General features: G+C 36.6%; 1 protein-coding gene across 2 annotated transcripts in view; it reads left to right on the top strand.

Annotated features, from left to right (window-relative positions):
• The window catches only part of STAG1 (STAG1 cohesin complex component), a 185,539-nt gene that overhangs the window by 71,356 nt on the left and 97,543 nt on the right, over positions 1-16,640 (top strand). For both annotated transcript variants that reach the window (XM_065639667.1, XM_065639668.1), the window contains exon 5: positions 2,141-2,237. In XM_065639667.1, the coding sequence (XP_065495739.1) occupies positions 2,141-2,237 (97 nt within the window). The remainder of the gene's footprint in view (positions 1-2,140; positions 2,238-16,640) is intronic.

Genomic DNA, 16,640 nt, shown 5'->3' with positions numbered 1-16,640 from the left:
ATAGCTGTTCAAACAAATGTTTTAAGTTGGTAGTACACCAGCAGTCTGGTCATTAAGCTTTGTCAATATTTGGTTTAGTAAATAATTTTTACATTTGGTTTTGTGTGCCAGTTGATTTGAAATGATTGATACTTATAGGAACAGATCTAAATTCGTGCTGAAATAACAGTGAAGCATTCTGGATTACTGGTTCTGTGCTGCTGCCTCATGTTTCCTCAACTACTGTGAAGATTAATTTGAGGCTAAGAGTTCCTTTTAAATTTCTTCTAAGTAGCACATGTTCCTCTTTGTAAGATCACTGCTCCTACTGTGCATTTGTGTGTTTCTAGTGATGAGCAAAACCTGAAAGAACTTAGTTTCTTGGCAGATTTAATGTTTAGAGATTCATGTTCGTTGTTGAGTAGCATGATAATACTGCTAGTCTCATCCTGTCTTGGGTTAAGAATGAGTATGGTGATCTCTTTTAAATGTGGAGAGTTTGGGCTCAGTTCACAGAGTTGTGTATGTCTCTAGTACATACACAACTGTGTTCTTGCTGCCTCCCTCTTCTCATACTTTTGCTCAGGTCCCACTGGCAGTCAGGGCAGTTTGTACTTCGATAAACTAGAAATGGCAGAGGGATATTTCAAGATCCTATCCTTATATCTACCAATTTAGAAAGAGGCAAAATTTTTCTAAGAGGTCGAATTGATTGGATTTTGTCTTTCCTATTAATTATTTTTCAGCAAGGTTGGAAGCTGATTGCATGGGGATGGTGGTGGTATGTGTTTTTAGGATTTCAAAATTAATTTTGTAGACATTCATTGTAAACCTGGACTCTCCAAATTTAAAAAATCCCTTTGCAAGTTGTGTTCTGATAGCATAATCAAGCTTCTCTTAATGAATGCTGCCACATGTATGGAACAGCAAAGATCTTATTTTATAAAATAAGCAAAACATAGCATTTGTTTACATTAAATATACACAGTTCCTTACCTTCAATGTTGATGTAACTGAGGAACTCGGAATACTGTATTTCAGTGACCTGACAGGAAGCCATACTTGTATTCCTTAACCATGAAGAATGCTGAAGACGACCTCACACAACCCTCTTGCTTTTCTAGAACAGTTTATAAGCGTTCCCATAGTTATTCTGTTGCTTTCTCCTCATTGCTTCATTTACCTACATCTGGAGTTTTAAAACTTGTGGATATGCGCAGCTCTGGGGTTCCGTAGTCAGAACTGTAGGTTGAAGTATCTATGGGAAGCAGCTATAGGCTTTGTCACTGCATTCCTTTCAGCTGATGTATATCTGCCATTAACTCTTCTGATGCTGTGATTACACTTTTATGTTGACTGGCAAAATTGATTTAGTCCCCTTTCTCATCAAGCTAGAGGCACATTTTCTGTCCCCAGAGATTAATACATGACAAATGACAAACGTTTTTGACACCTGTGTGCTTTCTGTCCTCCTCTCTGCTATTATTCATAGTAATGGCTGTGTGCTATGCCTGCGTATCAGTGATTATAAAAATATCTCCTGGCTACTTATAGTTCTGAGAGCAGTTTGCAGCTGTGACTCAGCTTCATATATTGTGATTCAGGTGGCCTAGTGACTCCCAAACACCAACTTGCATGTATTATTTTAATTTACAAAGTATTTCTCATTGCATTCTGTCTTCCTGAACTATGTACAGTGTTTCTGAATGACTGATACACTGCTTAGGCCTTTATAAATACAGAGTTGTTCACTATGCAGTATAAATTCATTTTTTTTATCCCAAAGTGTTTCTAGTCATCAGTTTTCTGGGCATGTATGTTGATCTTTCCAAACGGAATCACAGTGTTTGTTTTTTCAACACAATTTTCAAACTGGATAAATACTGCAAGCAGAGTTTTAAGGAATTACAGTAATTTCAATTTGAACCTGTGTTTTTACAATTATCCTACCAGAAAACAATGCCTGTAGTTCTGTTCTCTAACAATATTTGTTCTGTCTCCACCCTGAGAGAAGGTGTATAGATTTCTGAATTTGTACGCATGTATAATTATGCAAAATAAATGCTCAGTTATAAAATTATATTCTGAAAAGAATAAGTCATTTGCCTTTAATAAAATACTTTTTAAGAGTCTCTGATAAGTATTCTTTTTTTCTTGACAGTCTGTGGTGGACGACTGGATTGAATCATATAAACAAGACAGGGACATAGCACTTCTGGATTTAATCAACTTCTTTATCCAGTGTTCAGGATGTCGAGGTACAGAATGTTGGAAACAAGTTGTATAGAATAAATCTGACAGTCATACAAACGTGTATTAGTGCCAATGCTGGTAAAGATGTGGGAGACACGTGGATTGGTATTCCTCGTATGCATGGTTTATATAGAAATATTGTCTACATTCGAGAATGATTTTATTTAAAGCTTGTTTGTCAAGGGCCTACCCTTTCTATTTCTTACTTTCCTGTCATCGTCCTAAAGTGTACAAACCCTCACAAAGACATTCTGCTCGTCAGCAAAAGGAGACAAAAGAACTGTTAATCAAGGTAGGCGTATCTTCCCCTTTCTGTTTCTTCCCCATTTTTTTATAACAAGAATTAGTAGGTGTAGCTATGCCTTAACTTTGCTGGTTTTTCTTTCTTTCTAGGAAAATGATGGGTTTTTTTAAACTGAAGAGGAAGGAGTTGGGCTCCCGTTGGCTTCGATTAGCAAGAAAGATTTCTTCTGAATGAAGCACCCACCTTGTTTCTTCCTCTGTAATACTTTATCAAGTCGGCAGCAAGTGGCCTGCCTTTCATGCCTTATTTAAGCAGCCTCCATTGCCAGGCATGCGGCAGTCAGTCTTTCTAGCATTCTGTTGCCACACTGTACCTTCTAATGAATTTTTCATGTGCTGTCTTTTTTCACTTAACTCAGCCTTGAAAAGAAAGACAGAGCTGTACTCTCTGTAGTGCCCAGAATCAAATGATTTATTCTTTCGTGATGCTTCGTCTAATTTGCTTTCAGTAGAAAATAACTCACAGTTCAGAAATTGTTTTTCTTCATTTTGTAACTAATGTTGGAATATACCTTTAGACATCAAATGATCAGGGTATAAGTCCCTTTTCATCCTTTTTAAGTAAAAGGTGAAGTCCCAAGTACAGTTAAAAGCATCGAAGAAAGGAAACATGAGCTGTTGACAGCTTCAGCAACCCTTTTTCTTAGCTTAAGGAAGTAAACTTATTTTGTGGGTGATAGGAAAGACTGAAACTCTGGAGGCATTCTGTGAAAGGGCTGAAGCTTAGGGTTTAGATTACCAGCCTGTGCCAATGTTTGTACTCTTCACACAGATTCCCTAAAATGTGTTTTGAGACTTGTTTGGCAGCTCATGTGAAAGCAGCTGTATTCTGAAAAAGACAAAACCAACCAACCAACCAAAAAACACCACAAGCTTCTTTCTGAGAATTTGGGCAGCATTAAACCAAAGGGATCCCTGGCCATATGTTATTATTCTTGTTGATGCAAGCTTTACGTGGAGGCATGTCATAAAGATACTCATTCCCCTGTTGGTTTCTAGTTTCCGCTTCCTTTCTTTCTCCTTATTAGAGAAAGCAGTACACTGACAATCTCAGAAGATTCCTATTTTTTAAACCTCTTGTTAGCAACTGATGCAGGCTGCATGCCCACTGTCAGCCATATGCTGCTGAAACAATTGCTTCCCAGAAAAGCTTTCTGTTATTGGCTGTGAAGCAGCAGCGTTTCAAGTGGCTGATGTCATTCACTTTTTTTTAAATGATGACTTTCTATCCATTTTCAGTACTTTGCTTTGTACCCTCAGGGATATCTCTCTGCTGAGCTTGCCTGAGTGGCCTTCTGGTCCCGAACAGCAAAGATAGGAGGAAGGAAGCAAAAGTTACTTATCTTCCGAGTTTATACTGTGTTTGGAGGATTTATTTCTGTGTTGGAATTTTTGTAGTGGGTACAGTAACAGCTGTAAACAGGGTTAAAATCCTGGCAAACAGTTCTGTTCTTCCCAATTTCCAGTAACATGCCTGTTTTCTAGAATAAGTAAAAACTTTATCAGAAGAGAGTGGATTTTATTGCTAGTCCATTTAGGGTGAAATGCATACCAAGCTGTCCTTGGTGGAAGTTAGGTATGGAAATCAGGGGATGTTCTGTATTTCGTGAGGAAGCCCAAGTTTCTTTTTCATGGCAAGATAATATACTCTATTATGACATTTTTCATTTTCCTTTAAAGATTTTGTTGACATTCTTGCTTGTTTCCATTTCTGATAAATAACAACTCCTTGTGAATCTCAATGGCTGCATTATCTTCCTTAATATTGCTTAATTTTCTTCTTTTCAGTTTGCTCCACTAACACTGTCTTGGATTCTCCAGCTTTCTTTCCCAACATTGGATCTAAATGGTTATCAATAATATATCTAACTTTGGGATCGTTAACTTGACGGGAGGAAGACCACTAGCCTGGGAGGAGGTTCCTCAGAAAACTTTGAAAGTGATGCTAGGCTAATATATCTGCCATTTTAACAGTGCTTGGAATTATTTGATATCTAAATATATGTAAAAGACACTTAGCTTGACATCTCTTTCTGAAGTTTTAAGCAGGTGAAGAGTGTGTGCCTATTTTTTGTCTTTAATTAGAAATCGTTTAGTCACCAAACTTTTTTATTTAGCAACAGTATTGACTGTGACAAAAATAGCTTTCTGTTTAGAGAAACATTGATTTTTTTTTTTTAATATATTTATCCCATTCTCTTGGGCAGTGCATACACTTGAACGAACCTCTTAGTATCCTCCAGATCTGCTTAGAGAGGTTCCTGAAATGAGAAGTGATCTCTTGTAAATATGAATAACCTGGCATGGTTTGTAAATTAATAATACTAAAAAATTGTAAAATTAATTAGTTCTGCAGGCAAACTTTAGAGATCTGTGCAACTTAAAACTGAATAAATATAAGCCAAATATTCAAACACGTATGTTCTTTGTCAGTTCTTCTGAGTATCTATTTAATCAATTACTTTCTACATTATGTGTTCTTGTTCATACAATGATGTTCATTAAAACATGAGAGATTTAGTTTCAGTAATCTTTCTGGGTGTTTAAAGGATCATTTGGTATGAATTAGAAGTTTGTCCTGTTGATCTACCAAAAGCATCTTGGTTCAATAATTAGATTTGCATGCAAGTTAAAAACACTGTTCGTGCCATCTATCCACTAGTTTGCTTGCTCAGTGTGTATGTTTGTTGCCTTTGCTGATTTTGATTACAAAGAAGTGAAAATAGTTTCTTAAAGAATTTTTCCTTTATCTTTTTTTTTCTTTCAGAATACCAACAAAAATCCCTGCCTTTCACAGTTTGTCTTCTATATGATGTTACATTGTATTTCTGTGCTAGAAAAATGGTTAACAAGGACTGATGAGTTCACCTGTTCACTTTTTGTTTCCTACTCTTTTAAAATGCATTGCTTCTTCTACAGGGATGACCTTGTAGCAGATAGTACAGTAGAAAGATGAAAAAGTTGGTTTTAAAATACTATTGCTTCCTGGAAAAAACAGCAAATAAATGCTGTTGCCAGTCCTTGAAAAAAAGAGGTTGGTTTGTTGGTAGTAGGTATTTATTTTCCATGGTATTCACAATCTGTAATGCCGATGATGTTGTATTTACCTTCGTACTTCTCTGTCAGGAACTTAATTTAGGGTTTTGCATTTTTAGATAACAGGGAGCTTTTTGAATTCAGATTGTCAATGATAAACCAATTTTTCAAGTAACTTTCACTTGGCTGGGAGTGGAAGTGTATCTGTACTACTGGGATTTCCATTTCCAGTCTTGTAGTTTGGTCTGTAGCATTGTGGATACAGGCATCCTTCTCTCTTGCAGAAGTGTTGCAGATCAATGTTCAGAGTTCTCTGGGTTTTTTGAGAGCTCTTTTCCATCGCTTTCTTCTTTGTAGGAACATTATTTTTCCCTCTTTTTTTAATTTATTTTTTTGAACACTTAAAGCACAGCGCAGTATTGCTGAGATCTCTGAGCTCGTTGCAGGCTGAAATGTCTAATCAGCAATGTGCCTGCCCAGGTCCCAGAAGGATTATAACTGTGTCAGTATGATGGTGCATCTGGGCTAATTAGCTCTTCCTCTCAGACTGAATAATTAGCTCAGGTATCATGCTCCGCTGCTATGACAACCGGGCTGTTTCCATTTCTGTAGCTCCGTGGATTTCAAGCTGACTTGGGTATCTGCATTGCTGTCTGCGTTTGCCTTCTGTTATTGATGTAAAACAAACAGAAAACCCCACAAGCACTCTGACCTTTCTGCATTTTACAGGCAGAGAGCCACGCTTGTGGAATAAATATATTTTTTTTTCCTAACTACAAGCAATTAGTGGTTCAAACAGCCTCTTAAGTTGTGAAGGACAGACCAGCCCATTGAGTCCATGTAAGAAAAGAAGCTTTCTTTTGCAGGGAAAAAAATCTCTCATGTAGCTGAAGAGGAGAACCACTTGACTGCTTTCAAGTATACAGTGAAATTATTCCCATTCTTTCTGTCCTTCCCCTCTCATTTATTTTCTGATAGGTAAGGCAGAAACGTGTAAATTCTTAAGCAGATTGTCAGAAGTGGTTTGAGCTTCCACTTCTACCATACCTCTGTCAGACAGCTCTGAGACACCAGTTGCTGACGGAACAAAACTGGTGAAACTCCTCTGGGTCATAAGGGGCTCTTCATTTAAGTAGTTTTGTGATTTGACACACTGAAGTTGTTTTTAGGTGAAGGAGGCAGGTGAATTTCCTTTATATAATGTTTCTCGCATATTATTTTTCCCCAAAAATCTTCTTTTTGGGTGCTTGTGTGGGATTAAATGTTAATAAACAAATGTTCAAACCTGTCAACCTTGATTGCTGGTGGTGTTTAGGGTTGGATTTTCTTCAGTTGCAAGAAATCAGGAAATCTGTGTATGAAGTTTTTGCCCGGTGCTTGAAGTGGGACATCTTTATGGATTTTTTTTCCTTGGTGATCAGACACTTGGGATCCACACTCCCAGCTTGAGCCTGGAATCTCTAGTTGTTCTTCACCGATTCTAGTAAGATCCTCTGAAAAATTCTGTGATTGAATGGTGCAAACTGAGTCAACAGGTGGAGGATCTGGGAGTTAGCTTGCTTGAATGCAGGATGCATGCTCTTTTTGATTTTTATTAATGATCTGTGCTCTTATTTAAGGGCAAGCTAATAGATATCTGTTTTGCCAAAGGAAATTGAAGGCTAAAAACAGGAAAAAGCACCATAAAGTGGCCATTGTAGGGTCTGGCAGAAGAAACAAACAAGCAACTTCTTGCTTTGCAACAAGTCCTTTGTTGGACAGGATTTCAGAAAGTAGATTAGCCAGGAAATAGTGTTATTTACTCTGATTAATAATACTTTAATAGAGGGTATAGCATTGTAAATAGAGTAATGGTTTAAAAAAAATTGGTCTGTTGTAATTTATTGGTAGACAGTTTTGTGTTGTGATCACTGGAATAATATTGCTTCATAAAGATGGATGTTACTGAGCATGGAAAGAAAGCTGCTTGATAAATAGCATTTTCTGCAAATGGTCCTTTCCTAAGGAACTGCAAACCGTTAGCCAGAAATGCTGATGTCTTTGGCATGTGCTAAAAAGCTTTATCTCTTCAGTTATTCCTGTATTATTAAGCAGTTGATGTCATAAACATTTGGTAGTTTGAACAAATTAGAAAATAATGCTATTCATTACATTGGAGTTTGTATTTTTATTAAGGCTAGAAAATATGCTTTCTCACAGTTTCTTCAACAGAATCTGTTCTTAGTGTGTAAATATGGGGAGAAGTTACAAAGTAAAGGATTAATACATATTTTAAAAGTCGATGCTTGCTTAGACATGATTTAAGTCATAGTAATGTCAAAGATTTCTAAAATATTTTGTATGCATAGTAACCAGAGATAAATACACCTCAATAACTATATGAGGCTGTTAACCACATTCAAAAATGGTAAGACTGAAAGATGGAAATGACTTAATTTTAGTTTTAATTTCATGGGTGGTGTAGATAAACCAGATCTGAACTTTGTACCTGTTGTTTCTGAGCCTTGAGGTAAATTTTACAGTGTGTTTGTCTTCAAGTGAAAGCTTATAAAATCCAAACTGAAAATAAGATGCAAATGATTAACTGCTTGTGTGGAAGATAGATTACTAGACATGCATTAAGTGTTTCATCAGTTCAGTTATTTGAAAGAAGATAGATAAGGTTAAAAAGTTCTTATCAAACACTCGAAAATGAATGTGGTTACATCAAAACCAGATTTTTGTGAAAAAGTACAAATGGTTGTTATTTGTTGACATTCTTGAAATTAAACCTTTCGTTTCATAGTGTATTTGGTTTTTAAACCAAGAAGGTTTTCAGTATTTCTTCCTGTTTGCTGCTGAATGGTATCTGTACTTTTCATCTCATGTACTCTTTCTTCCTTACTATTTTTTTTTCTAGCCTTAGGTCTTCAAAGTTTATTTGGCTATGGGAAAAATAGCTACAAAATTATTTTTTTATTCTTCTAAGCTTTGCTTCTCCCCGACTCTTCTGGGGATGGGAAGCCTTAAAAATATTAAAACCTGAACGTGTAAAAAAGATATTAAATGGTAGATCACATTTGCTAGCCACTTGTGAATTAATGGCATATTTTTCCCACAAGATGTGTCCTACTACTTTCAGAAACTTGGAGGGGTGGCGGGGGGGAAAGGCAGGAATTTCCTGACCTTTCAGTACAGGAGGCATGAATGAGAGATGCACTGGTCTATGCTTTCAAAATCTGAATGAAATACCTGCTGTGTTGAGGTCTGAATTCAGTGTAGGATTTCACCCTAGGAATTGGTAATGGGAGCAATAGTAATTTAAACAAACATACTTATTTTTTAATCACTCTCTACCTGACTATATTGAACTATTCATGTTTCAAGTGTGACAGCAGGCCAAAATTAAAATGTCTTAAAATCAGCTATTAACTAATTTATTAACATGAATTAATATAATCTTTTAAATAATTGAAAATAAATGTATTGAATCAATTGACAGAACTTGTGATACTAGAATATTTTAGAGCAAATGTAAAATGTAAGAAAAGACAAATTACCTTTGAAATGATAGTCTAACAGTATGTTCTGCACTGCCAGTTCTTTGTAATATGTTCAAATCTCTGCTGAAAATGAAAGCACTCCTTGTAAGCCAGGAGCAAAGTCTGTCTTCTGTGTACTACTTAGTAAAATCGTAGCTTCTAATATTATTTTTGGCGCTGCTCATCAGAGATTGGCTTTTGAATATTACTGCTTGTTTTCCACTGTATTCATTTAATTACATGCATACTGATCTGGAAAATGCTGCTACTTATGTGACTACAAAGTTCCTGTTTGAGAAGTCTCTCTCTGATGCTTTAATGCTACAACTTCTTTCCTCTTTATTTAGGCTTAGTTTCTTTTCTGTATAATACAAATGTGTTACAGGAGGGACACCTCTGTACTAAGCAGATGAGAAGAAGTATTAGTTTGAATTTTTTGACAGTATTGTTCTAAGACTTGTGAGCAAATTATTCCTGTATGTGAGTGTCTCTACTTATGTGTTAGGTGCATTGCTGTGGGTTTTTTTAGGTGACATAGATAGTACTTTCTGTGAAGACAGGAACTAATTACGAAAAGCAGTCAGACATCACTAGCTCTTAGTACTTTCTTACTGGATTGCAAATACAAAGGTTCCTCATGTCTCTAGTCTTTCCAAAGATGCAAATTCTGCTGAAGGTTGAGTCAGACTTTTTCCAGACTAAGGGCAGAAATTAAATTCCAAAAATGACATTTCTCTTAGCGAAGACTGTAATCACAATTCTCTCTTTTGCATTAAGGAAACCATAGATTTATTTTATTAAGTGCAATGCTAGTACACACTTCAGCAATTACTTTTGAAGACAGAAAGACAGGGATGATTTAAAAAGGTCCACATCCTAATAAAAAGCCTTATTCTCTGGCACAAAATGATTAAAACAAATCCAATTTTCTCTTAATCTGCAAGCCTTCTAACAGTAGCTGGATATAGAAGAAAAAGAGCAACCAGGGTTTCAAAGAAGACACATCTACATTTGGAAAAAGAAAAAGTGAGCTCTTAAGCAGATACAGAATCACGACAATGTTTTGGGGTACGTGGAAGGCTGGAAAAGGGAGTTGTACAAAGCCATTATCAAATGTTGCAGGAACAGTGAGGAGCTCCCTTGTCTCTGCACACTTGTTCAGTGAGGGACTGATAACCCCCAGCAAAGCTGAACAACTGTTGACAAAATTGTTAAGTGGACAACTATTAAAATAAGAGACTAAATTCTTATTTTGGGAGACCGGGGTGGTTAATAAGTACATTGCATGGTTTATATGGGGAAATGGAATATCATGCAAGTGACTTAAATAATGTGATTGTATAATATAAGGACATTTCAGAGAGACCTAGCGGTGCTGCTAAGTAGCATATTTATTAAATTGAGAACTATAACAGGAGATTATACATGTATTTGATGGAAAGAAATACCTTTTTTTCGAATAATTTAACTGAGAATAGTTTTGTGGATTTGGTGGCTGTCGTGGAATTTCAGTTTATGGTGACATAAATGCATGGCAATTTTCTGTTCTGTTGATTCAAACTGGTTTTGCCCCTGTTTTGGTTTTCATCTTATATTCTTCAAGTCAATTTAATTAATTAACCATTTAAAGTGACTTTTTTTTTCGTTGATGAAGAGGAGGCAGATTCATTTCAAGCAAAGAGCATCTATTAAGGTTAACAAAAGATTGCTGTTAATCCCGTGTTCTCACTGGCTGCCTTTTAGACAGCGGGTCTTTCCCTTGTAGTGGAAAAGACTAAAAACCACAAAATAGGTGAGGTCAAGTGTATTTCCGTGGATCGCCATGACACGAGTATCTTCCAGTTAGAGCCGGATTTATCAAGAGTTCCCTTTTTCTTTCCGAAGTTATGAACTGAAAGAAACAGTGAATCTTGACAACTAGTGCATGTGTTTCCCATTCAATTCATACTGTACTAACTGGCTGTGTATACAACACTGTATTTGTAGGAAGCTCCTTTGGTTCCAAGGGTATTGCTCACAGGACTTTTGTCTGAAGCTCTCAACCAGTCCTCAAGTATTCTCTTCAGGCTTTTTCAATAACCAAACAAGGCACTGAATCCCATGTCATCCTCTCTGCAGCTGTAAATCAGCCCCTCTGACCTGTGTCAGTTTTGGATCCTGGAACTATATGTGAATAAAAATGACAACGCTTACTAGGACAGTCAAGTTGCTAAGTGACCTTTTTCTACTTGTAATACCAAGTCTTGTAGCAAGAATTTCCTGTCTTAAGGTTTTACTTATAGTTTAGAGCCAGTTGAATATTCCCAGTTCTCATGAAGTAAGCGTCAGTGGGTAACATAGTGAAAATAATTAACTTTCTTTTGTTGAGCCTTTGAAGACAAGTTACTTCTGATCTACAGTGATGTGGCTATTCTGAAAATATGGCCTAACAAAACAAAAATCTTAACTGATTTTTGGCAGTTCACAGTAGAGAATCACATGCATTTGCTTTTGAAGAGAGAAGAAAATAAATTGAACTGTTATGCCTGACTAGAAATCACAATTTCATCCTGGTATGGCAGCATTGGTAGAGTGTCAGCAAACCATATTCTTATCAGGTTCAGAGGAAAGGTTGGTTTGTTTTTATATCTTGCTTTATTATTTGGCGAGTTGGGTAAGTGACCAGTGATAGAGTAGATTTTTGCTCTGAATTATGAGAAGATCAAATTTATGGATCAGCAGCACTTCGATTTCTACTTTTGCAAGCAGCTGTTAAACCATACATCTTTTTCAACCAATCACCACTCTATTTGCTTCCAGAAGGTGTAATCCTTTCTATTAATGTACAGGAGAAAATACGTACCAGTCAATTCCTGGCGCCACTTGTGGGTATTTCAGAACAGGCTGGAATTTTAAGTCTTGATTAACAAAGTAAGAGATTCAAACTGTCTTGAATTCTTTATCTGAGTTTCAAAGGGTTTAATCTTAATGATGCAGAAAACCCGGATGTGTTAGTCTGCTTCTTGTTCTCAAGTTTTGTTATGAATGTAATTTTTTTTTTTTTTTTTTTCCTGGAAACTCTAGTCATCTGGGGTAGCAAAGGTTTGTAGTTGATGCAGAAATTTGACTTACTGGTGTTGTATACAGAATACAGCTTATTCTCCCTCATATCATGTTTCACTATTGGATATGTTTTTGACAATTTATAACTAAATCCATGGCTTAGAGTTTAATTTGTGTACATTTGGCATTACTTATACGCCTGTCAAACAGATACCTTTTTTTTTTTTTTTTTTAAATGGTGGGGAGAGTACCCTTGAGCTCTTAAGGTTTTTAAATGCTCTCTTTGTCCTGTCTGTCTGCTCCACTTGTGGCTGCTTACAAAAGAACGTTGCAAACAAGGAAGACGCCAGCCCAGGCCCATTATAAGCACTTGCAAAGCATTTTGTCTAATAGCAGTGAAGGATGTTTTCACCCTCAGATTTGTTTGATATCTAATTTTCAGCCTACTTTTTTTACTGGTTTACGTGGTAGCTTTTAACAGTAGGATTATACTTTAGTTATGTGCTGTGTGGAAAAATCACTTTATTTAGCTCTGATAGTTCACTGGCTACTTCCTTGGGATTTTTGTTGAGACTTCAGGAATCATTACGTGTACGTCTTCTCTGTTCCACGTAGAATTTTGTAGACACTTCTCAAACCCTCTTTTTTCCATGCATGTGACATTTATGACCTAATCTTGGGTCCCATGGTTCTTACCTGCTAACTCAGCTGTGACAGCCAACTTCTATCCTAAATTTCTGAGATCTCTGCATTCAAATAGGCTTCACTGTGAACAGTTTGCTGATAAGGGGCAGTGGCTGGGTTCAGCAGTTTGTGTTATCAGTGGATGGTCATAACTGCTGGGTAGAAGCTGTTTGGTCTTGAGAAAGGCAGGGTGGCCTATAAAAATTGTCAGTTGGCTTAGCGTGGTGTATTACTTTATTGCTCTGGTTGTCTGATACTTTGGTCAGTGATTACTTTGTAGTGCTACTTTGCACATTATGTATATAATGCCATAATTGTTTCTTTTACCTCCTTAATTGGGATATAAAATTAAAGTTGAATTTAGTTTTGACAGTGATTTTTAGTTTAGTAAACTTAATTCAGTGATTACAGAAGTGTTTAATATATTTTAGGGAGAAAAAATAATCAGAGGTTGGGGAAGGAGGAAGAATTTTAACATATTCAAAGCAAATAAGTTAATTGATGTTGATTGTGTACTAGAGTGATAGTATGGTACAGTATAATGTAATGCATAATAGTATGGTACAGTATAATGTGATGCATAATAGTATGGTACACTGTTTTAATTGCGAAGTGTATTTATTGTAGCTTACATTATTAATAGTTGACCTTACTAGCATTGATTTTTTTTTTTTTTTTTTTTTTTTTGCTCTGGTTGTGGTAGGTTATAAAATCAAGAGCAGTACCATGGGCCAGGTTTAATACTGAGCTGTGAAAATGTGGGACAAGTTAGAGATTAACTGCAGGGCTTAGATGTAGCTTTAACATGCACAAGTGGATATCCCCTAGCTTTCTTTCAGGGAAATACACACAGAATTGATGTTACTAAGTGGCTAATGTTTCCTTGGGCTCTGAAGGAAGATCAGGCAACAGGCTGCTGTTGGGAACCGCGAACATCTGCACTATGCATCCCCTGGTAACTGTTCCTCTCTGCCTGGTTGTGTTGAGCAGAGCTTGCACTTCATTCCGATTAGAAACACAGAGAGATATTGCACTGTTCTGAAAAACACATTTAACCCTTAGGTATTTTGAGCCTTTGATCTCATAGAAACAACGTAACGTGGCCGGCAGTTTGAAAATGGGCAATCCTCTATGTGTTTCTTTTTAGTAATACAGCAAAAAAGTAATAAGTATCCTAGAAAAAAATGATTACATGCATGAGATCTCATTAATAGGGAAAATTTAAGAAGGAGAAACTGAAACATCTGTAGCAATGGTATGAAAGATGAAGAGTTAAACTTGTGCTTTCAAATGCAGGAAAGTATAATGCAAAAGGAAGAAATTATGGATTCCAAAAATTACATGAATGGAGTATGTTCTGTGGAGGCACATCTGCACAGCTGAGCTTAGGAAGCAGGAGATGAGAGAGGCAGACAGGCGTACATCTCAGTGGTTTAGCTTTGCTTCAACAGCCAAAAAAGCAGTATACTCATTTCACCTGATGAGTATGTTGTGCGGCTGCTTTAAGCTGCTGCAGAATGATAAAGCCAGAATACACTGCTGAACAGGGCCATTAATTAAAGTAATCACTCAATTTTTGAATATTTCCATCAAGCAGTTGATCCATAGTATAACACTCTTTGGTGTTTTTATTGTGGACTTGAAGAAAAGTTTCATGTGGGAAGGACAACAAAGCAATGACTAGACAGAGCCTATGTTGACATGGAGTTACAGCTGAGAATGTAGTTATGCCAAAAAAGTGGGTGCTACACAGAAAATTCAGCATTATGATTAAACTTTAAAGTGTGAGCATGTGATAGTAAAGACCTCCTGATATTAAGACCTCCAGACATCTTAAGCTGATAGTGAGGGAGAAGGAGCAGTGAGAAACTTTAAAAGGAAAGATTGCCTAAAGTGCTTCAGGGGAATAATTGAGTGGTTTGTTACAAAATATTGAGAAAACTAAATGTTCTTTACAAAACACAACATTAGCTGTCAATTATGTTAAAATATTTTATTTTACCAAAGTATTGCTTTGTATTTTCCAACTTCAAAGATTCTGTGGCTGCATAAGTGGCGTTTCGCATTTGGATATCTACAAAGAACAGTATTAGTGACGTGGTAATACCTGATGTATTTACAGGACCATTGTTAATTTGAGCAAAGCACACCATTTCAGCTAATTCTGATTTTAAAATTTGTAAGGTAGAGAATCTGAAACAATCTGAGAGGAGATTGTAAGTAAGGATTTAAGCCATTTTCCAGGTTAAACTTGCCTTACTTGCAGTGTTCCTCTGTGTTTTCTTCTTTCCTTTTTCCTTAGTGGTACTCGATTAATTTTTCCCCTTGAGTCTACTATCTTTGTGTTAATTAATGTACCCTAACTCTTCTCTCTTGTATTTCATCTTCTATTTATTACTGTCTCTCTTTCAGCACCCGTTTCAGTACTTGCTGCTTTATCACTTATGTCAAGTTTTGTTTTTCTGGTATTATTGAGTTTTCATAGGTATATATTTTTTCAACATTTTCTTCTCAAATACTCCTCAGTAAATCCCAGACATCCACTGTAGAGAAACAAGTTATATGTTGAGCTTTCTCAATTTTCTGCCTTTTTTTTTTTTCCACTTTCTCACTTCTATTTCTCTTGTCAACACTTGTTGTGATCTGTGGATATTCTGTTGCTTCATTTTGCATCTCCAAGCCCCGTTGCACGCAGCTTAAGCTGCTCTCAGTTGGAGCTGCCATAGAATTGCTTTTTCTCCAGCCTTCTCATGGGACCTACCAGCAGTTTATCTTTTCTCAACTCTGAGGTGACAGTTCCCTCTTGTATTATGTTTTTTACAAGCACACCCAGACTTTTACTGATTTTGGCTCTAGTGTGTGCTCTCCCATGCCAAAACATGTTGAGCAACTATTCGTTGTGTTGTTTTAACTTCATTTTTAATATGATGTTTCCTCTTATTTTCCATAGTAGCCAAGTTCCTATTTTAAAAAAAAAAGTTTTCCTTGAGCACTTTTTTCCAAAGGGTTTCAACTACTTTTTCTTTGTAAATCCCTTGTAAATAAAGATCCAGTCTATCCTGTCTCTGCTCTGCAATTGGCTAATGCAGGCACAGAGTCATTGATATAAAAGACTTTTGAGACAGGATATACAGTATCTGTGCCACTCCCTGTGGCGAGTTTTTATTCACGTAACATATTAAATGTTTAATCCATAGCTCTTATTGATTTCCTGCTCCTCTTCAGATTGCTTAATGACTAGCCTTGGAGCACCTAGAAGATTTCTTAAAGTTCATGGAATGAAAACTTGAAGTTCTTAATTTTGTATAATAGATATGTATATATGCAATAAGGGAAAAGCAGAACTGTAGCCTAAGCGCTCTTCCTTACCCTCTCCAGAGGGCTAATTTGAACTTTCCCCCTTTTTCTTAATTTTAGGGTTTTTTACATACCTTAAGGAAGATGTTACAGTTAGCATACATGCAGTTAAAATTGCTTGTATGCTGTAAATTCTTCCTTGAGACTGCAAGGTAGGTGCCTGGGAAGTGGAAGATGTCCCATTATGGACCACCTTTAAAATAGTTTAAATTGTCCGGACTTACAGGAACTCAAAAGTGAAAGACAGTAAGAATCTCCAGCACTCTATCAGTTCCTCTTGTACACCCTCCCCTCTTTCTTACTGCACTTCCCTCCCTAGTTCCTTGGCTGTAGCGAGAGCTGCACGCATCTGAGATACAATATTTTCACCTACACAACTCCTGTTCACTTCCAACACAGTTCAGTTTTCTGTGGCTGATGAAGCTGGGCAGAATAGTAGACAGCCTTGGAAGCTGGTGACTCATC

This window comes from Caloenas nicobarica, chromosome 8, assembly GCF_036013445.1.
Source record: "Caloenas nicobarica isolate bCalNic1 chromosome 8, bCalNic1.hap1, whole genome shotgun sequence".
Lineage (NCBI taxonomy): Eukaryota > Metazoa > Chordata > Aves > Columbiformes > Columbidae > Caloenas > Caloenas nicobarica.
This window is presented reverse-complemented; position numbering and strand designations above follow the sequence as displayed.